At 38.8% G+C, this 23,391-nt stretch overlaps 3 protein-coding genes across 7 annotated transcripts in view; 1 reads left to right on the top strand and 2 right to left on the bottom strand.

The window, feature by feature from the left end:
* Positions 1-17,288, bottom strand: part of LOC311081607 (uncharacterized protein) — a 57,070-nt gene extending 39,782 nt beyond the window's left edge. Inside the window, exon 1 of the mRNA XM_084112173.1 lies at positions 17,221-17,288. The gene's annotated coding sequence lies outside the window, so the exon portion shown is untranslated. The remainder of the gene's footprint in view (positions 1-17,220) is intronic.
* The window catches only part of LOC311081602 (protein NLRC3-like), a 649,618-nt gene that overhangs the window by 240,671 nt on the left and 385,556 nt on the right, over positions 1-23,391 (top strand). The window lies entirely within an intron of this gene.
* LOC311081621 (uncharacterized protein) overlaps positions 20,415-23,391 on the bottom strand; it is a 37,083-nt gene continuing 34,106 nt past the window's right edge. For all 4 annotated transcript variants that reach the window (XR_014605952.1, XR_014605953.1, XM_084112197.1 and 1 more), the window contains one exon: positions 20,415-21,439. Coding sequence is in view for 2 of the 4 variants with exons in the window: in XM_084112197.1 (XP_083968323.1) it covers positions 20,613-21,439 (827 nt within the window). In the remaining 2 variants the exon portion in view is untranslated. The remainder of the gene's footprint in view (positions 21,440-23,391) is intronic.

Here is a 23,391-nt window from a genome sequence, read left to right as displayed (position 1 = left end):
ATCATTCTTCCCAGTGATTATTTCCAGGATAAACTGAGATGCACCCAAGCTGGCTTCTTAAAACTGACTAAATATTTAAAAAGAGCCAAAAGAGCCGTTCTTTTGAACGGCTCTTTGAAAGGAACGGATCGCCAAGACCCGGATCCCCTCAAAGAGCCATAAATCCCATCACTAAAAATGTGCACTGTCAAGCAGCATTATGGTAATGACACTTTGTTAACTTAAAATTCATCTTTTAAAGGTTTAGTTCACCCCAAATTAATATTCTGTTGTTAATTATGTTCCAAACCTGTAAGACCTTTGATCATCTTCAGAACAAAAAATGAAGTTACTTTTAATAAAATCCAAGTCATTTCTGTTCCTCCATAGGCAGCAAAAAAAGAAGTCATTAAAGTAGCTCCAACTCATTTAACCTCCGTTTCATGAAGCAACATAAACTTAACATAAAAAACTTTATTTACAAAATATTGACAAATGTTCACAGAACAACAACTACTCATACATTGGCAAAACACACATACTTTGTGATGTGCTCGTGAACACGCATTGCAGGTCAGTAATTTTGTAAATGAAGTGGAATATTGTTTATTTGCACAAACAAAGTACTCGCATTGTGTCATAAAATTGAGATTTGACCATTAGACTCACATGGATTTGTCTTTCTTACCTTTCTGGGGCTTTAAAGTGCTAGATGCCTAGGCTGCCTATGGAGGGACAGAAAGCTCTCACTTCATTAAAAATAGCTTCATCTGTGTTCTGAAGATGAACAAAAGTCTCACAGGTATGGAATGACATGAGGGTGAGTAATTAATGACAGAATCGAAATCTTTGGGTGAAGTAACCCTTTGACAAACTTATTTTTACTGTAGTTTTAATGTTTCATGATCTTGAACTTGATCTTTTTTTATTTTAATCTACTTCTAGAGTCAAGCAGATGTGACAGCAATGCGCACCTCCGAGGCTTACTTATTCTGCTTGGTGATGATGCCAGTAACTTGTACAACACATGCAATGTAAATTCTCAGTGTAAACATTTTTGAAAGGGTTACTTCTCCCAAATTTTTTAAATTTGCATTAATTGAACTTCTGTGCTCCACTGAAAGTTGTTTTTACCAAAAACTCTACTAGTTACCAAAACTTTTCATAATTTAAATATTAAAATGATACAGCATTTCTTTAAACAAAATATGACAATTCTTGCTTTTTCCAAACTTTTCACTGGAAGTGTATTTACTGCCTTTTTATTTAGACAACGATAAAGTTGATAGGTTACTCCTGTGGATCACGGCTGAACGCGTCTTCTCCACACTCACTTACAAACAAACATTTTTTCGCCTATCGTGCGTCTACTCTACACCTGTACCACTAAAAAGACGGATTATATCCAAGACTTCAGTCATAAATTAGTATTAATATTGATAGCATCACTGGTAGCGTCGTTGCTAACTTAACTTACTGTCCATCTGTTAAAATGGCGAATATATCAGATGTAAGTAGTCTACCTTCTGGTGCAGGTGAGGACACATTTGAGCTACACGCGTTGCAGTCTGAGCTGGAAGCTGTTGAGAAACAGATCCACGACCTTTTAGTGAGAAAAGCCGAGCTGATAGACCGGCGGTTAGCTCTTGAAACATCACGCGCCGATGCACACAAATCAGTGATCAACGTTACTAACCCGCTGACTCCGACCTCGTCTACTCCGTGCGTTACTCAGCATCGGTCACGAGCGTCGAGGCCGCGATCAGCTATGGTCTCGTTCACTCCGGCTCCAACACGCCACCACGAAGCCTGGATATTTCCGCAGCGGAAGACGCGAGTCAGGTCTAGACCAAGAAAACTCTCTCCGACCCTCCCGGTTTTCGAGATATCCACACAAAACCGCTTCTCCCCTCTTCGCGAAACAGAACGCGATGCTGTGATCATCGGTGATTCCATCGTTCGACACGTACAAGCTACGTTAAATAAAAGTAAGGTGCATAGTCACTGCTTTCCTGGTGCTCGTGTTTCTGAAATCGCTGCTCACGTTCCCGAGATTCTGAACGAGCGCGTCGGAACTGTGGTCCTGCACGCGGGAGGGGCCGACATCAGGCTGCGCCAGACAGAGGTTCTGAAGAAAGACTTCAGGAATCTGATCGATACGGTACGCAGCACATCGCCTGATATAGCGATCATTGTGTCAGGACCGCTTCCCACGTACCGACTAGGTCATGAAAAGTTTAGTAGATTATTCGCGCTAAATGAATGGTTAATGTCATGGTGCAATGAGCAGAAACTGCTCTTTGTAAATAATTGGAATCTGTTTTGGGAGCGTCCTAGGCTTTACCGTGCTGATGGCTTACACCCAAGCAGATTCGGATCGGATCTTCTGTCAGATAACATCTCCAAAATGTTAAATACCTTTTGACTAGTAACCAAAAGTTCAAATCATAGTCTCTGCTGCACCAAATTAACTGATATAAATAGTGTAGAACATTGCATAGAAACTGTGTCTATTCCTCGTTTAGTGAGATCAAATAATAAATCTACTGCAGGATCTAGAAAAAATCTAATTGTTATTAAACCAGAAAATGTTGCTATTAGTAACCAAAAACAATTTCTAAAGCTAGGTCTTCTAAACATTAGATCACTCACACCTAAGGCAGTTATTGTAAATGAAATAGTCACGGATAATAGCTTCGATGTGCTTTGCCTTACTGAAACTTGGCTTAAACCTAATGATTATTTCGGTCTAAATGAGTCTACTCCATCAGGATACTCCTATAAGCACGAACCCCGTCTGATTGGTCGTGGCGGCGGTGTTGCAGCGGTCTATAGAGATATTCTCAATGTTACTCAGAAAACGGGTTATAAGTTTATTTCGTTTGAAATACTTGTACTAAATGTTACGCTCTTAGATGTTAGAAAAAAATCCATATTATCTCTAGCCTTGGCTACCGTATATAGACCGCCTGGGCCTTACGCTGATTTCCTAAAAGAGTTTGCAGATTTTCTCTCAGATCTATTGGTCAATGTAGATAAAGCATTAATTGTTGGAGATTTTAACATACACGTAGATAATTTAAATGATGCGTTAGGGGCTGCGTTTATAGATTTATTAAATTCCTTTGGGGTCAAACAAAACGTCACCGGACCAACTCATCGTCTTAATCACACACTCGATTTAATTATATCATATGGAACCGATCCAACCGATATAGATATCATTCCACAAAGTGATGATGTCACTGACCATTACTTGGTAACTTGCATATTACGTACTGCTGTAATATGTCATGCGGCACCGCGTTTTCGACCAGGCAGAACAATCCTTCCATCCACCATAGATAATTTCTCGAGTTGCTTGTCTGATCTGTCTCAGCTGCTGCCTGAACCCAAACAAACAGATGAACTAGAAGAACTAACTAGCACTATGAGCACCATTCTCTCTAGAACATTGGATGTTGTTGCACCCGTTAGATTAAAAAAGGTCACAGAGAAAATTAAAGCACCATGGTACAATAATACTACGCATGTTCTAAAGAGAGAAACCCGTAATTTAGAGCGTAAATGGAAACAAACTAATTTAGAGGTCTTTAGAATCGCGTGGAAAGACAGTATGTCACGTTATAAAAAGGCCCTAAAAGCGGCCAGGGCTGAGCATCTCCGCAAACTAATAGAAAACAACCAAAACAATCCTAGGTTTTTATTTAACACCGTGGCTAGACTAACAAATAAACAGACGTCACCCGAACAAAATATCCCGTTACAGTTTAGTAGTAATGATTTCATGAACTTCTTCACTGAGAAAATAGAAAACATCAGAACCACAATTGTAAACGTTCAATCCTCAATCGCACCTTATAATTCAGCCTCAATTTTCCCCCCGCAAGAACAATTACAGTGCTTTACAACTATAGAACAAAAAGAGTTAAATAAACTTATCACTTCATCTAAAACAACAACATGTTTATTAGATCCTATACCAACTAAACTACTGAAGGAAGTGTTACCTGTAGTGGAAGAGCCTCTCCTCAATATTATTAACTCATCTTTATCTTTAGGTCATGTTCCAAGAACATTTAAACTGGCAGTGATAAAACCTCTCATTAAGAAACCACAATTAGACCCGCATAATCTAGCAAATTATAGACCCATTTCAAATCTACCTTTTATGTCTAAAATACTAGAAAAAGTTGTGTCCACTCAACTGGGCTCTTTCTTGCAAGAAAATGATATCTATGAAAAGTTTCAGTCAGGATTCAGGCCGCATCATAGCACTGAAACTGCGCTCGTTAAAATCACAAATGATTTACTCTTAGCTTCTGACCAAGGCTGCATCTCAATACTAGTTTTACTTGATCTAAGTGCTGCGTTCGATACTATAGATCACACAATACTCTTAGATCGACTACAAAATTATACTGGTGTTCAAGGACAAGCATTAAGCTGGTTTAGATCATACTTATCAGACCGCTACCATTTTGTCTATTTAAATGGAGAAAAATCGATCATAATTCCAGTAAACTATGGAGTGCCGCAGGGATCTGTGTTGGGCCCTCTGTTATTCTCAATATATATGCTGCCACTTGGAAATATTATAAGGAAACATGGAATTAGTTTCCATTGTTATGCTGATGACACTCAAATATATATTTCATCACGGCCGGATGAAAACGCTAAATTATCCAAATTGACAGAGTGTGTTAAAGATATAAAAGATTGGATGACGCGTAATTTTCTATTATTAAATCCAGACAAGACAGAGGTAATACTTATCGGTTCAAAAAACCGCCCACAGAACCTCTCACAATACAACTTTGACATCGTAGGATGTCCTGTTACTTTATCCTCTACAGTAAAAGACCTGGGTGTTATACTCGATTGTAACCTGTCTTTTGAAAATCATATTTCGTATGTTACAAAAACTGCCTTTTTCCACCTTAGAAACATTGCTAAGCTACGTAATATGCTATCAGTTTCTGATGCAGAAAAGTTAGTTCATGCATTCATGACCTCGAGACTAGATTACTGTAATGCTTTATTAGCCGGTTGTCCTGCATCCTCAATAAACAAGCTACAGTTAGTCCAAAATGCAGCCGCTAGAGTTCTTACTAGATCAAGAAAATATGATCATATAACACCGATTTTATCATCACTACATTGGCTACCTATAAAGTTCCGTATTAATTACAAGGTATTGCTACTGACTTATAAAGCCCTAAACGGCTTAGCTCCAGTCTATTTAGCGGATCTTCTATCACCCTATAATCCATTGCGCTCTTTAAGATCAATAAATTCAAGGCTTTTGGTCATACCTAGGATATCCAGATCAACCAAAGGAGGGAGAGCATTTTCACATTTGGCTCCAAAACTCTGGAATAGCCTTCCTGATACTGTTCGTTGCTCGGACTCGCTCTCCCAGTTTAAAACTAGATTAAAGACGCATCTTTTCAGCCAGGCATTCATATAATATTGTTAATCTCACAGTTTCAAACTACAATCCGGCCTCTAGTTCATAAATGCCAGAGGAGAACTGGCCCCCGACTGAGCCTGGGTTCTCCCAAGGTTTTTTTTTTCTCCATTAGGTCACCTGATGGAGTTTTAGGACACCATTAGGCCGCTTGATGGAGTTTTTTTCGGTTCCTTGCCACTGTTGCCTTTGGCTTGCTCAGTTGGGGATATTTTGGGGATATTTAATTTTATTCTATCAATCAATAAATTCCACTAGAAACAAACTTTGTTGTATTATTTTATTTTAATACTGTGAAGCTGCTTTGATACAATCTGTATTGTGAAAAGCGCTATACAAATATACTTGATTTGATTTGATTTGATTACATCCTATGAGTGCAGTACAAAGACAAAGGCTCCAAAATGTGGCAATTCAGTTGTAAGCCAGAAGGGTGATCAGGAAAACTTTAGGCAAGTCACCTTTATTTTTGTAGCATTTATACAATACAGATTTCAAAGCAGCTTTCCATTGGTCAAGAGGAAAATGATTCAGTGAGGCAAACTTTTCTCCAAAGAAAATAGTGTAATTTTACAACTCATTAGTTCAGTGTTGACTTCATCACATCATTGTGAAGATCATCATTTGTGGAAACAGTGATGTTATCGCCTTGTTCCGTTCAGTTATTATACAATTTTATTTATATACCTTGAATACTTGAGAGTCGGGATAAAAAAAGAAGATAAATGATAAATACTTAATGGGACATGCATTAAAAAAGACAGTGTAGACAGGGCAGATAACTTATAATTAATCATGCATTTTCACATTTCCTTGTTGTAATATTTGTATTGTTTGGTTTCATTCAGGCATGTGATGTTGATGAAGCCTGGGCACACGTATCTGTTGGGCTGCTGACTGTCATTGATGAAGAAGTGTCATTGATTTCTTCTGCTTACCTTTAAGTCACTCAATGGTCTTGCTCCAGCCTATCTCTCTGACTTACTTTCTCCTTATATTCCCCCTCGAACTCTCCGATCTTCTGGCTGTGAACTCCTATGTGAGCGGAGATTTCGTCTATCGTCTATGGGTGGCAGGTCTTTCTCTGTTATAGCCCCTAAGCTATGGAACTCTCTTCCGTTGGCTCTCAGGACAACAACCACGTTGCATGAATTTAAGTATAAACTCAAAACACATTTGTTTAATCAGTATTATCAGTCATGAAAATGTTAACTTGACATAACACAGTCACAATGTTAACTTAGGTACCAATAATCTATTGCATCTTTACTCCAACTGCCCACCATGCTGTCTGTAATTAATGTTTGTTGCCTCTGTTTTTTATGTTTGATTTGCAACTGCAATCGCTTATTACTTGGACTGGGCAAATGTCCACTGTCCGTTACCTGTAACCATGTGTAAACTGCTTGTTATTTACTGTTATTGTGAAGCGTCCTTGAGCTTGGGAAAGGCGCTATATAAATTAAAATTATTATTATTATTATTATTATTAAGAAGAACCTCTCTCTCCAAATAAACTCTACCTTGACCCAGTGTCTACTGCCATCATTGTTGAGGGAAAAATTGTCAGCCCATTGATTCATAAGCAAGTTAAGAGGCTGCCAGTGTATTCATTCTAATGTGCATGTGTGTCAGAGACATTGCTTTTTCATTGTTTAATGAATGTAGCCACTTTTATGCACTTGTCAGCTTTTTGATTCTATATAGCAAATTTGATCTCCGAAGTGTTATTGATTAAAGTGAGTAATTGTTATTTATTGAAGTGTTAAAGCTGTTTGAGGATGTGTTAGAGTCAGGGTATGGTCTCACAAAATACATTTATTTTTATATAGATTTTATATACATTTATTTAGATTGTACTGTAAAAGGTTTTTGTAAAAAAAAAAAAAAAAGTAAAACCTACAGTGACTATTTGTTAGTACTACATACTATTCCTATTTCACTTTACTTTTTTTTTTTTTTTCAAGGCAATCGGTTTGCATGCTTTTTTTAAGTAAGGTTTACTAATTGGATTTTACAGTGAAGTTAATAACTCTGGCTTCAAAGGCAGAACCTGAGCAGCTGCCATCTCTGCGATCACACACTTGGGATGAAGCGTAATATCATGGTCAGTTAAGTTCTTTAAAATGACAGGTATCTAGATAGAAGCCCTGTATGGGACATTCACCACAGCCCTTACAAGTAGAAGCCCACCCGGCAAGGGAAAAAGACTTGGGTTGCTATAAAACAAGTAAGGCTTTTGAAATGTCCTTTATTCTCTCTTGACCAGGGACACAGATGTTCTGTTTGGCAGGGATAGTGATACAGGTGGTCAAAACATTTGTTCCAATCAGCAGTGGGGCCTTACTATTGAAGTGACAATCTGGAACAAGAAGTTCAAGTGATGAAAGTTCCTTCTCTGCACAGTACAAGGGAAAGTTATGATAACTTGGATGTAACCAAGGTATGGAACCCTCAACCTCAAACAAAGCATGAATTGGTTGAATGGGAAGGGAAGAAAGATGGGTCAAGTAAAATATCTTTGAAACAGTTGTGACTTGAGCCCCTTTGTCTAAGAAAGACTCACACACAATGCCTTCAACAAAACAGAAGCAAGGCAATGATGACCAATAAGAACTTGTTGCAAGAACTCATAGTTAAACCTATCATTTATTTGGTTTTCTCTAGCGTAACTGACGGGATCATGGACCATCAATATGGGACGGACATGAGAGCTGGCAGCTCCTGCGTGTCCCGCAGAAGGAGTTGCTACATGTTTAACGAAAAACTGAGATGTTCCATGCAAATTTCTGTTTCTCCCTCAGCTGTGATTTCTCACATGTAGCCAGAATGAGGTAGACACTTTTTCCATAGTACTGTGAATGTTTAATGGGATGTGTTCAATAAAGATATTACAGATTATAATTCGTTTTGAGTTGTTCACTTAAGCACATTGTGACTATACTTTTCTGACTTTAAGGAGATCAGATGACATTTTATGAGTAATTAATGCTGAAAACCAACCAATTCAAAATGGTTCACATTCTACTTTTTGCCACTGTATATGTTGAAACATACAGTGTGTGAGGATGTTGATACTGTTTATGTGTTTATATTACTTGTCCTTGAGAGAAGAATACAATTTCAGCAGTGGCACTGACTTGAAGTGCATCAGACTGCAGATCAATGAGTTCGTCCTGATTAAATGTGAAGGCAGAAGAAACCATGAGCATGTCACTCTTCAATGTTCTGAAGTCCTCAAATCATCTTAAAAACTTAAAATCATGCAGTAACTTTAACATGGACGAGTATGTGAAGGGTAGGGTGATCAGATGTCCCCATTTTCAGGGGACAGTCCCAGTTTTTGGTGTTTATTCACCAACTTGAGCTGTTATCAGAAATGTCCCCATTTTACAGCACATTCAAAACAGCCCACAAATACATTGCAATAAAGCCTACTAACATATATAGCATAGAGTAACGCCTCTACATAGCCAAATTTAAAGGCTGTCTACCTCAACCACTTAATATTTGAAAGTATAGCAAAGAAGTTAGTCAGGTGTGGCAACTGGAGTAAATATGCAGGTAAAAATAATAAAAAGCCTCAAGGAAAAGTAAGTAAATTTAATTTATAAAGCACATTTCAACATAGCAGAGCTATCCAAAGTGCTGAACATAGCAAATGAATAAATTAAATAAAAGCACAGTAGCGTAAAACCAAACAAAACAAAACGTGAAACAGGAATATGATAATATTAAAATGCCAGGGAACAGAATTACGTTTTCAATTTCAATTTAAAAATGTTAATGGAAGGTGCCAGGCGGATGTCCAGAGGCAATTGGTTCCATAGACGGGGGGCGGCAACTGAGAAAGCTCTATCTCCGTTAATTTTTAAACGGAAGCGGGGGATATATAATAGAGCCTTGTCTGAAGATCTTAATCTGGAAGATGACAGAGGAATTAGAAGATCTTTAAGATAAAACGGAGAAGCTTGATCATTAAGAGCTTTAAAAACAAACAACAAGATTTTAAACTGAGTTCTAAAATGGATCGGGAGACAATGAAGCGACGCTAAAATTGGTGTGACATGATCATATTTCTTCGTCCCGGTCAGCCGCCTTGCAGCTGCATTTTGTACCAACTGGAGGCGTTCAAGTGATCACTGAGGAAGACCCAGATACAATGAGTTACAGTGATCTAAGCATGAGGTAATAAAAGCATGAATAACCTTCTCCAAGTCTTGGAATGACAAAAACGATTTAATATTGGAAATAATCCGCAATTGATAAAAACTATTCTTAACAACAGAATTAATTTGTTTGGTTAAACATAATTCTGAGTCCACAATAACACTAAGGTTCCTAACCTGAGAGGAAACTGAGGAAAAATGATTGCCCAGCTCCTTAATAATACTACTCCTCAATTTCGTGGAACCAAAAACAATTGTTTCCGTTTTGTCCTCATTAATTTGGAAAAAGTTAAGTGCTAACCATTTATTAATATCCACAATGCATTGCAATAAAGGTTAAATTGAATAGCCAGCTTTCAACTTTTTTACAGCTGTACATGGCGAAAATGATAGAGGTGAAGGATATGAATAAAAGATCATACAAATAAAAAGTAGCCATGAAGGCAGACAGTCAGATGAAGCCCACATTGAGCAGCGGTGTGAAAGTAACCTTGACTTCAAACAGATACACATTTTCTATTGCCGTACTCTTTAACAAAGAACACAAACAGGGTCTCACATTTACATGACTTTTCATATGTATTTGTAAGAGTGATGTTTTTATTGCTCTGATCACAATTGAATTGACTTTCTCCAGAGTAAATGCACAGATGATTGTTGAAATTGCTCCTTTTTCTAAACCTGTTGTCTGTTATGCCTAGTGTAGGGAAAAGAGTGCAAAATGAAAGAATTTGGTACAATGATTATTTATTGTCTTAATTTGGGACTTTTGATTCAGGAGCTGACTGGGACAAAATAACAAACTTTTTAAACCTCTTTATAATAAACAAAAGTGGCATCAGACTCTTTACTTTCCCAAATACTTAATATTTACAATATATTTACAACCAAGCAAACAAAATTGAAAGGGCAATCCAAAATCAGCGTCAGAAAACAGGCAAAGGGGTCAAATATGCCAACAAAGTTCCTCAGATACAAACAATATTCAATTCAAACAAACAAGCAATACTCACAGTCTCTAATACTCTTAAACCATTCAAACTCTGCATGATACAATCAATAACTCTGTCTGCTCAAAACACAAGATCTCTCTGTAGAAGAAGTGATGACGTGCTTTCTAAAGTTCTGTGCACCAATCAGGACATAGCTTCGATCAGTCTGCAGGAACCAATCAAATGACGTTCCTAGAAAGAGACACACAAGACAACAGAAATATAACAAAACACAAACCATAGGGTTGTGATATGTCACACTGAGGAAAGGGGCAGTTTCTTTTCAGAATGAGTTTGCAAATGCCGTTTTAGGTCTGTGTGATATGTAAAACTCTTCTCACACTGAAGACACTTGTAAGGCTTCTCTCCAGTGTGAACTCTCATGTGAATCTTAAGGTTTCCTTTAACCGTGAAGCTCTTTCCACACTGTGGACAAGTGAAAGGCTTCTCTCCAGTGTGAATTCTCATGTGATCCTCAAGGTTTGCTTTGTTTGTTAAACTCTTTCCACACTGATGGCATATGTAAGGCTTCACTACGGTGTGAATTTTTACATGATTCTTAAGGTGATTCATGTCTGTGAAACTCCTTTCGCACTGATGACATGTAAAGCAGTTCTCTCCTGAGTGAATCCTCATATGATGATTAAGGCTTTCTTTATATCTGAAACTCTTTCCACACTGATCACAAACAAACGGCTTCTCTCCCTTGTGAATTGTCATGTGAGTCTTAAAACTTTCTTTTCGTGTGAAGCTCTTCCCACACTGTAGGCAGGTGTGAGGCTTCTCTCCAGTGTGATTTCTCATGTGGACATTAAGGTCTCTTTTCTGTTTAAAACTGTTTCCACACTGAGGGCATATGAATGGCTTCTCTCCGGTGTGAACACTCATGTGTGCCTCAAAACTTTCTTTTCTTGTGAAGCTCTTCCCACACTGTAGGCAGGTGTAAGGCTTCTCTCCAGTGTGATTTCTTATGTGGGCATTAAGGTCTCTTTTCCGTTTAAAACTCTTTTCACACTGAGAGCATATGAATGGCTTCTCTCCGGTGTGAACTCTCATGTGAATTTTAAGATTTCCTTGTAGTGAGAAGCTCTTTCCACACTGTTGGCAGGTGTGAGGCCTCTCTCCAGTGTGAACTCTCAAGTGGCCATTAAGGGTTTTTTTCTGTGTAAATCTCTTTCCACACTGAGGGCATATGAACGGCTTCTCTCCAGCGTGGATTTTCAAGTGGATTTTAAGGCTTTCTTTTCGATTGAAACTCTTTCCACACTGTTGGCATGTAAAAGGGCTCTCTTCAGTGTGAACTCTGATCTGAAGGTTATTAGTTCCTGTTTTTTGAGTCTGTGAGTAACTAATAGATTTCTCCCCAGTCATGAAATCATGACATTTCTCATACAGATTTTTCTCTTCCATTTCATTCACTTCTTGACTCTCCTGTTTCAGCTCCATCAAGTCTAGGGTGAAAAAAAACAAAACCAGGTTAACACCATTTAGGCATGTAAAACATCAAATCCAACAACATGTATACTTTATTCTATACCTACTAAACAAATGAAAAAGGTGTAACACAGAGGTGTCGACCACTGTGTAAAGCATAAATGACAAATCTAAAAGGTTAAAAACTCAGGTTAAAGTATGGGGTCTGGAAATGGCAAGCACAAGTTTCCTACTGCACAGGACTTGGATAGTCTCATTTACCAGTAAATGAAAAGAAAACATGGAACTAGGGCAATAGCTGGAATACTAGATTGGCAAGAAAATCATGGTTTTCCAGCAAAGTGTGGAAAGTGTCACTGAGTGTGACCATGTTAAATAAGGTTAAAGAAAGTAATTGAAAAGTAAAGAGAAGAAAGACAGACAAAAAATTAATTTCAGATATACAAAAAAGCATTTAACGTGGTTAAGAAGAAGCAGAACAACGCGAAAGAAAACGTACAGGGAAAAGCTCCCATATGGAGACACAGAGAAAAAGACAACAGATACTGCTAAGTGTTCTCTATGTCCCCATGCAACATTGCAGTGTGTGAAGGTGTACCACAATCTCGACTCCTGCCCCAGTGCACCGTCACCTCCAAGAGCTTCAGGATCACTGCCAAATTACATCTAGTCCCAGGGGGCCTCAGGAGGAGCCGACCAAGTTCTTAAGAAAAAACCTAAGGAAAAATCTACTCACGCCTCGTTCACCAAGATTGCCAAAGGAGGACAACAGACTTGAGAAGAAGCAATGTTGACTGAACAGATGGCGAAAATGCAGTGTACAGACAACACGTCCAAGACCCGTGTACTTGCATCAGGGAAGCATTCCCTGCAAAGATAAGCACCTGCAAGCAGAATGAAGACGAAATGGTGCAAGAGTATGCCCGATTAAATGAGGGGTTCAATCGACACAGTGGAATGCCAGAACCAGATCAACGAGGTAAGGCAGTAGGTCTGTGGGGATCTCACATGTGCAACAGCTTTCTCAATGCTTGAGACTAGAACTGTCAGCAGCTTGGAAACTAAGCTGTGTCAGATGGGACTAAGCCTGTCTAGACCTGATCAGAACACATGCTGTTCTGGCTGAAAAACAAAAGAAGGAAAAACTAAAGAAAAAGGAAGAAAAGACTGAAAAAAAGCTGCACATGGCCGCACTAACCATGTATTATAGTGTGATAGACACAAAAGGCCAACCACGAGGTGGGAAGAGGTGGTGGACAAGGACAATCTCACGGACCAAGACGTGGTCGTGGCCGAGGAAGAGGCAGAGGGTATGTGAAAACCAACCATGGCACTTGTTTTGCCAGTGGAAGTAAAGGATATTGGGAAATGAGCGCCCTCAAAACCCTATGGTGCCTGAAACTGTGACTAACACTAAAGCAGACCGAGAGAGTGGTGGAGCAGGGGAAGAGGGAGTGGTCAACCGCAGCAAGAAGCGAAACTCCCCTGCTAATAGCAATAAAGAAAATCTTGCCTGCTTAAACACTTACATAAGACAACTAGAAAACCAGCAGAAGGTAGGCACAAATGTTCATCTAACAAATAATGCCTACAAATAATTACCATGGATAAGATTATGGGTCAGAAATGTTGTATTAGTATTTAAGATCGAATCAGGAGCTGCAAACAGTGTAATAAGAACAATGGCAAAGTTAAAGGGGAACTATGCAGGTTTTTTTAGCTTAATTTACCTTAAGGCCGGCGACACACTGGCTGCGTGGCGTTTCTGTTGCGTGTCAGCTGCGTGGCGTTTTCTATGTCTTTGCACACCAGAAACGTGTCTGACGCAGCGCTGCTGCTGCTGCTAGGTGGCATATGATAAGCCTCATTGGTGATATATTCGACATATGGGGAGAGAGTTGTGGAAGGACTATACTTCATGTTAAACATAAATATATAGCAGCAAAGACAACGTCGGCAGTATTGACGGCAAAATAGGCTACAGAATATTTCGTTCTGTATTGACAGGTGCAATATTTGAAAATCGATAATATTTTTTTTTTATTACATTTATATCTGCATTTATATCAAAACTTAACTTTCAAACATCAAAATGTAATTTATTAATATGTATTTGTGTAATATGTAGCAGTGTGCAAGCTCTAACCTGTTAACATGGGAGCTGAAATAAAAACAGACACGCCATGCAGCTGAGACGCTCACGCCACGCAGCCAGCGTGTCACCGGCCTAACTGAACAGCTTCGGAGTCATTGGAATGGTTATATGACTTTTTTCGGGTTGAATGGTGGCCGTCTCGCTTCACCTAGCGCCTATGAGCAGAAAAACTACCCTTGCAACTTTGGGCCGGCAGGCGATTTTTCACGACAGTGTTGTCAAATATCTATTCCGCAGCTGTAAAAAACAGCGAAGAAATTGCCAAAACTGCATAGCACCGCTTTAAGTGGAAACTATGTCTGGTCAGTAACCTGAAAGATACATTTTCTTTTCCATTGAGGAGTTAAGATGAAACTGGCATAACATTCAAACATTGTTTCCTGCTTTCAGATGTAAGTCCAGTGAATTTATTGGGATAGGATAGGACTGTGTAATTAAGGTATTTAATTGTTCTCTAACCCAGAGACCGTTCATTTACATAAAAACTGTGTTTTGAGTGCCTGAAAACGCAAACTTTTGAAAACGGGTTTCAAAGTGGAAGTTTTTGAAAACGGTCTCCGTGTAAACAACAAAATGCGAATCTCTAAAGACGATGACGTCATGCATGTGCGTATTACGTGTTCAGTCTGTAGTGTTTCATTGCCATCTAATGGTCTGGCAGTAGAATACAGCGTTAGTAGTAGTTTTTGTGGATCTGTGTGAATGGGTATCGTTTTGACAATGGTGTCGTCTGTCCGCAGAAAACTCAAAGGAAAAACTTAGTTTTAGGCATATCATTGTTGTGTAAACATACCCTGAAGCACATGACACCAACACACAGAAATTAAGTTAACACAAGACACAACATAATCCTGACAGTGCTCCCCCCTGTTTTGGAGGAGGACGAGGAGAGGCTGAAGATGGACAGGAGAAAGGAGGAGACAGCAGAGAGGAATGCCAAGGCGGAACTGGTGGACAGAGGAGCCAAGGTCTGAGTCCTAAACGTCCTACTGGGACATCGCAGGCTTGGAGGGCTGAGGTGATATCGTCGGCTCGCGAGACCAAGGTGGAGGCGGGGGCCTGGCAGAACGGGGCGACACTGGTGGGAGCGAGGACCATGGTGGAACCGGAGGGAAGGTGGATCCCAGTGAAGCTGGAGGGGTGGAGGGTTGAGGCGCAGCCGGAGGCCCGTAAGTAAGTCCGCAGCGAAACCAGGGTGACGAGAGACCAAGGTGGAGCTGGAGGGATGAGGAGCCCGGTGGAGCCTTAGTGATGGCGGCGCTGAGGGAGCGCAGAGCCAAGGTGGATCCGAAGTGCTGATAGTTCGAGGTGGAGAAGGTGTAGCCAGGGGAGCCAACGAGCTGGTGGGGATCAGCGGCGAGGACAGAATTGAGGAGCTATGAGACACCAGTGGGGCAGGTAAGTCCGGGAATATGATGGAATCAGTGCAGATGATGATGACTATGGGGTGGCCAGGATATTGTGTGAGTTCGCGTCATCCATGATAGAGAATGTAGTAGGTGGTAAAGTTGATGAGCCAGCGCTCAATAATATAATGGCCATGGATGAATTTGGCTAACTCTCCTGGCCTGGGTTATTGTTGTGGCAGAAAGAACAGTGCCACACCTGCGCAGCGCATAACGTGGGAAGGCAGAGAGGAAGCAAGCTTGCCCTGTCCACCCCACACTTAACTTTTTTTTATTTTACAGCATGTTATTTATGATGAATTCACTAGAACATAATGGATTCTGTTCCAATTGTAGACAATATTTTCTAGTTACTGTTAACATAAAACATTTCCAAAGGTCACACCAAAAAGGACGACCAGCAAGATAAGCAGATGAATTAATCACGTTTGGCTGGATTTTCTTCACGTAGTAGCATATACATACATGCGTGTAGGTTGCGTGGGTCTCCACATGAACTTGATAATTTACATGCATGGATCATGCACCAGAATGGTACATTTGTACAATGGTACATTTGTACATAATGTACAAAAGTTGATTGTCTATATTGTGGATATTATATTATGTATTTTAACAGTGTTGTTCTATAAAACCATATGATTACGTGCTTTTGATACTTTATTTGACCCAAAGATTATTGCCTCATTGTAATAAATCCAATAAAGAGACGCATGAGGCAAAATGACTGAAGAAAGACTTTGAGAATGAAACCAACCTGTTTGTTCCTCAGTATCTTCATGTTTGACACTGAATGTTTCTTCAATCTTCACGTCTTCACTCTCCTCTTTAATAAACGCCATCTTTATAATAGTGTGTCACGTCTGTCCTGTTTAAGAGGAGAATAGTTAACAAAAAAAAAAAAAAAGAAAAAAAAAAAAAACTTTCATTACAATAACTGTGTTGTGATTGTCAAAACATTTGGTAACTAAACAGAATTCCAATTAAGTTTAGTGACAACATGGTACAATAACTGGTAGTGTTTTTATTAATGCTTGACAAAAATTTCATGAATTCATAAGCTTGTGATTCGATTGCGATTCAATAATCAATATCGATTCATTGTGATAAATATCAGGTAGAGCTTCATGCTAATCTTTCTCAAGGACAAAATCTCTCAACTAAAGCTGTAAACATACAGGGAGCCTGTCAGCTGATACTATTATTATTAAAGGTTAAAATTAAAGGGATAGTTCACCCAAAAGTGAAAACTGTCATCATTTACTCTCTTAAGTTGTTCCAAGCCTGTGTGAATTTCTTTCTTCTGCTGAACACAAAAGATATTTTGAGGAATGCCGGTAACCACACAGTTGTGGGCCCCTTTGACTTCCATAGTATGGAAGAAAATAAATACTGTGTGAGACTATGGATGTGTGGCGTGAGAACTGTGTGAAATGCCTGAGTCTCAGGCTGAGTGCATGAGAGTTGGCAGTCCTGTAAAAACTATGTTCATTACTGTTATTAGACACATTATAACGTTTCATTCAAAAATAATTCTTTCATTTCAAAGGTCTCTATAAAATTGTACTGATGGGTTGAACTGATTTAAACACTTTAAATGATTAAAAACACAAACCTTTCTTCAGCAGAATCACAGATGCAGGAGCGGCGCAGCCTTATGACATCATGTCACCAAAATAAAAGTCCTGTTCACACAAAATAGAAATTCACATATAGAAAACATATTCAAATGATAAGATAAAGGATTGATTCAAAGGAAAATCACAGATTCCCAAAGCTTTCAATACCACTGATATTTTTTTTCACCAGCTTCTGACTTATTACTTAATAAAATTGTACAAAATACTGAGTATTTGTGATATTCTCAATCATGAACAAAATCAAGTATCTTGATATTCATATTACAAGGATTGGAAATAACTTTTTGAGTATTTCAAACTCATTTAGAATTTGTGATTAAAAAATAAGTTTGTGGTTGCAGAGAAAGATCTACTGTTTAATTTACTAACTATAACTGAATCCTTATCATGATTAATATATCCATCGTGTTCATTCTCAGTTTCTCCACTGAATATATAAGTGCATTATATTAAAATGGCTGTGACTGTAAAGAATTACACTGATGATGGGTTTAAAACAATTGATTTTGACTGTCTGAGTGGAAAACTATGGTTAAAATCATTTCTTCTAAATCACAATAATATCTGATTTACATTTCATTATTTAATAAAATCGGCGGTATGGAATTTGTGCTGAAATATGACAGTTATCAAGATTATTAAAAATTGCTAATGACCTAATGTTTTCAAACAATTATTTAAACTTTTTAAACTGGATGATATGTAATTTCTTCTTATCAACCGGATCAAAAAGTTGACACGCTCCATCTCTTAAAGCATTGTGTTTCATTGTTGAACATCAGTGAATGTTTTCACCCTTTGTAATAGTCAAGGCCCTTTGCAATTCGGAGGCCCGTTTCAAAGAAACAGTTGGACCAGCATTACAGTATTAAACAAGAAAACAGTCAGCGTCTCATTTCTTCTGAAATGCTTTATTTTCTACTATAAAGCGGCTCTCCAGTGTGCTCTCATGTTTTTACTCACTGACCTCTGACCTCGACAGACTGAAAAGAAGAAATGAACCAGAGGAGACAGGGCTCAACGCCAAGGATTTCTTCTACTGGTTTACATTTTTACCTGCCCTGCCAATATTTTCACTGGCCCCACCACTAAAAAGTAATAAATAAAATAGGCCTAGTTATTGTTTTAGTTGTTTTTGATCCATGTAACCTTAATAAATAAGGTCACACACCAGCCTAACTCATTTAAATTTTAAATATTTTTGAAGATAGGTTTTTCCATGTAGGTCTAAACTATATTTTCAGGTAGGCTACAGAAATAGTAATCAAATGTAAAATATCACTGCAAAGTCTTCACTGCATAAATATAGATTTGCCCTTATTTAAGGTAATCAGTCAAGATCAGTGAGCGAATTATTATTTAATTTTTTTTGTCTTTTGTCATCTCGTCTTTAATGAGAAAACGCTTCCCTGCCAATGAAGAGATTTTTGGACTCTCCGTGTTTTCACTGTTATACGGTAGGGGGCGCTATTACTCTGCTTCTGAACGAGTCTCCAGATCAAAACACAGGCGAAGTAGAAGCAGATATGAGCAAACTCATATAATAATATGCATATGAAAAATAATGCGAACATCAATCTTAAAACAGCATATAAATCAAAACGGCCTAATGTTACTGAATGAAATGTAGACCCAGGAGGGGTCGTGATTGTAAAGCTTGTTCATCATATTGTGTCCTTGAGTGGAGGCCCTCCTGTCACGTACCAACACTCTTTACCATTCCAATACAATAGGCTTGTTCGACTTCATGCAGCTCTGCGCCGCCCGATCGGCGGCTGACTTGAAGCAGTGCATGCCGGTTAGAAATTTTGTCCGACTTGATACAGCGCCGACGCCACGTGACTGTGACGTATGCCATCAAAGTACCGCGAGAGCGATTCAAGAGTAGCCGGGGAACTCAGACAGCGCAGCTTCTCAAGAGCGGCTGCACGTGGGCTGATGACGACACAGCTGTTCCACGATTGGCCGGATTCACCGCATGACAACGATCACGTGTGTTTCGTGTTTATTCGAACACCTTTAGTTCCTCTAAAGCTCTCAAATCAGTTTATCATAACAGTAAACACTCTTTTCATGTCGTTGTCATGTTATATTGTGTCATGTTTATCAAATTAAAACTGATTAAAAAACGTAGACTCCACTTCATTGATAGTAGCTTATGTTGAACTTTATTCTTGTTCAAACAGACGCTGTATGAAGCAGTACATAAAATATTGAATGTAAATGTCTCTGAAACATCTGCGTATTATTTGGCAAATATTGCATTTATTTCACTTCAGCTGTGGTAAAGTATGCAAACACCACGTGAGCGGTCACTACGGGAACCAGAAAGTGTCCGACTTCACGTCTTCGTTTGCAGCTCCTCCCCGCCTGCACGCGGCTACTCTCGCCGATCGGGTGCATCCAGCCGCAGCCGATGTCGAACACACCGAATTCCATATTAGAATATCTTTTACGGTCATATGATGGTCACACACATCTTAAAGATCAAATTTCTTCCACACTCGACAAGATGGGCAATTTGACAATTTTGTGTGTCGGTGGAAGCTCGGGAAGACGTGGAAGAGTATTCACACACTGTGAGCATAGTTCTGAGTGCGTGCTTTGGATGTGTGTTGCTGCGCACACAAAACTGATCACACAGCGCGCAACTAGCCTACCAAACAGAGACGAGAGTACTTTTGCGTCTATGTGCGCTTGAATATTTAAATTAACAAGGCTTAAAAAGGCGCAAGTTATCCACTTCAGTGAGGATGGAGCACTGGCCGGATCGCCCGAGTGTCTTTAACGCTGGCCCTGGGCAGTCCTTATTGTCGAGCCCCGGAAGACTCCCATGTGAAAGAAGTCGGAGCCTCAGAGCCACACCTACCTATTACATCAACGTCATGGACCAATGAGAGTACAATGTTGTTTACCAGCCGTAGTGAACTTTTCCAGAAAGTTTGCTTTGGAAAGCTGCTTTGAATTCCCAAAACGAACTCCAAATTAACTTTGTATTTTGTATGAAATTTTGTATGAACTTGTCACATCAGTTTGTTAGATTTTGCTTGAAGTATATCAGGGCCTTTATGTGTGAGTCTATCAGTGTGAGTCCCCTGTGTGAAAAGATGGATCTCAAAATCATTCAGACAGTGTTTTAAACAGGGCCGTCCTCAGATGAAGCCCACACTCAGCTGTGGTGTGAAAGTAGCCTTGATTTCTAACAGATACACATTTTCTATTGTCATACCAAAGAACACAAACATTACATGACTTTACATATGTATTTGTAAGTGTGAAGTTTTATTGCACTGATCACAACTCCAGAGTGAATGCGTAGATGATTGTTAACATTTTTCTAAACCTCTCGTCACACTGAGGAAAATGGCTATTTCTTTTCAGAATGAGTTTGCAAATGCCGTTTCAGCTCTGTGTGATACGAGAAACTCTTCTCACACTGAAGACACTTGTAAGGCTTCTCTCCAGTGTGAGCTCTCATGTGAATAGTAAGGTTTCCTTTAACCCTGAAGCTCTTTCCACACTGAGGACAGGAGAAAGGCTTTTCTCCAGTGTGAACTCTCATGTGATTCTCAAGGTTTATACTTCTTGTGAAACTCTTTCCGCAGTGAAGGCATGTGTAAGGCTTCTCAACGATGTGAATTTTTACATGATTAAGGTCTGGGAAACTCCTTTTGCACTGATGACATGTAAAGCAGTTCTCTCCTGAGTGAATCCTCATATGATGATTATTACAGCTATCTTTAAATCTGAAACTATTTCCACACTGATCACAAACAAACCTTTTCTCTTTACTGTGAACTTTCATGTGTGTATTAAGGGTTTTCTTCTGTATAAATCTCTTTCCACACTGAGAGCATATGAACGGCTTCTCTCCAGTATGCATTTTCAAGTGGCCTTTAAGGCTTTCTTTTCGACTGAAACTTTTTCCACACTGTTGACAGGAGTAAGGCTTCTCTCCAGTGTGAACTCTCATGTGGCCTTTAAGGCTTTCTTTTCGACTGAAACTATTTCCACACAGTTGGCAGGTGAAACGTCTCTCTCCAATGTAAACTCCCATCTGGACTTTAAGGTTTCCAGTTCCTGTTTTATGAGTCTGTGAGTAACTAGTAGATTTTTCCTCAGTCATGAAATCATGACATTTCTCGGACTGATTTGCATTCAGTTCTTGACTCTCTTCTTTCAGAGTCATCAGGTCTAAGGTGAAAAGAAACAAAAACAAGTTAACTCCAGTTTGATGGCACAAAACAACATACACTCACCTAAAGGATTATTAGGAACACTATACTAATACTGTGTTTGACCCCCTTTCGCCTTCAGAACTGCCTTAACCCTCTGAGGTCGACAAACGTGCCCGCGCGTTTTGTTGGATTTTTTTCACATAGCAGCAACATAAACTTAAAATACGCCGTCATTTATGGTCATACAGAAAAAAGAAATATGAAAAAACAATCTGTGATATTTCTACTTTTGTATGTGTCCACTTGCAATCAAATCAAAACATTGTGCTTTTGTAAAATAAAGAAAATAAACAGGGTGTGCGTTCTGCCTCTCCGTCGCGGTGAACTTTTTTTTCTTGAGCACGTCTATAAACTGAAACAAAACTCAGCGAATACTTGTCACACATTTATGAGCCATATATCTTTATAAACATTTAAGTGTGTACTTTTAAATGATCGGATTCAAACTGAAAACAAATATTCTATGTTTAAGTAATTTGTATAAAACCAACAAGATGTCCAGTTTCTCAAACGCTTGCTAATTATTTTTAATTCGACCACGCCCACGCGCGCAAAAGACATTCACATGCAAATCTCCACATGGAACGCGAACGCGCTCGTTACCTCAAAAACAAAGCAGCAAAACACTTCACAAGTCTCTGCTTTTCGTCGAGTTTGGAAGACACGCAGTGAGCTTACATTGGATTTACCTCAGAAGAAGAAGAACGTGATTTGAAGACAAGAAAGATATAAGGTAAGAAATTCTTACTTATTAGTTTATGTTATTGTTGCATAAACTTCACATTGCAGTTAAACTGTTGCTAGATATATGGTGAATATTATAATATTTAGACCCGTTTACTGTTACTGTGTTTGTGGATATCTGCTCAAACGTAGATATGTATAATATGGTAGCCATAATGTTTCATATTTTTGGAGCGTGCTGTGCGTTTGAATGTTTCATATTTTGAAGCGCGATCGCGTTTGAATGTTTCATATTTTGAAGCGCGATCGCGTTTGAATGTATCATATTTTGGATCGTGTTTGAGCAAAACGCACCAAACATTAGGCTTCATGTTTTTACTATTATCTCATTTCATATCATCATAACGAATGGAAACATTTGAAGTAACATATGATAATCAATATATTTTTTTCTAGCATAGTTGTTACTGAAATCTTTTGAAAGATTTATAGGCTGCTATAGGTTATTGCTATTATTATTTTATGCAGCACTGCACGTAGCCTATGCCTACAAGGCACAACAAACCTGGTGTTCATTATATTATATATTTTTGGAAACATTTGTGTGTGTGTGTGTGTGTGTATTCTGTGAATTTTAAAAAGCAATTTTAACCAGAAAAATCTAAAATTTATTCCCAAAATCGTGCAGGCCTATATTTCTCTTGATATCAGTATGTTCACTTTCTTTTTTTCTTTCAAGGACCAGATGCCACTGAGTCCTGCTGACTTCAACATTCACATGAGTCTCTGTATATGAACATGGTAAAGTGAAAATCAAACACCTTGGATATGAAAGGTATGTACAATGTTTTTAGGAATGGCACAAAGGTCTCTGTCTTTGGGTCATTTTTTCAAAAATGTGCTTTTTTGTCATTTGTTGTGTATCTTTGGATTATGTTGTGTTGTAAATAAATCCAAACAATCAAACAGCCATTCTTTTTTAAATCTCCTCATTCTTTGTGCAAGGTTGCTCAGAATGATGGGCCCTGATAAGCTCCTAATAGGGCCATTAGGGAGGGTCTTTGTCTTTCTAAGGTGCGAAAACATACATAGTAATGAGGTGATCACGCCCCTCCCGCATAAAGCTTTTTCACACAAAACACGTCTTACAATTTTTAAATCAATATATTGTCTTATCTGAATGAGCAGTCAGGGTGATTTTCACATACTTTTGGAGCAAATATT

This window comes from Abramis brama (genome assembly GCF_963993115.1).
Source record: "Abramis brama genome assembly, chromosome: 4".
Classification (NCBI taxonomy): domain Eukaryota; kingdom Metazoa; phylum Chordata; class Actinopteri; order Cypriniformes; family Leuciscidae; genus Abramis; species Abramis brama.
Note: the sequence above shows the minus strand (reverse complement) of the source record. Positions and strands in the feature narration are given on the sequence as shown.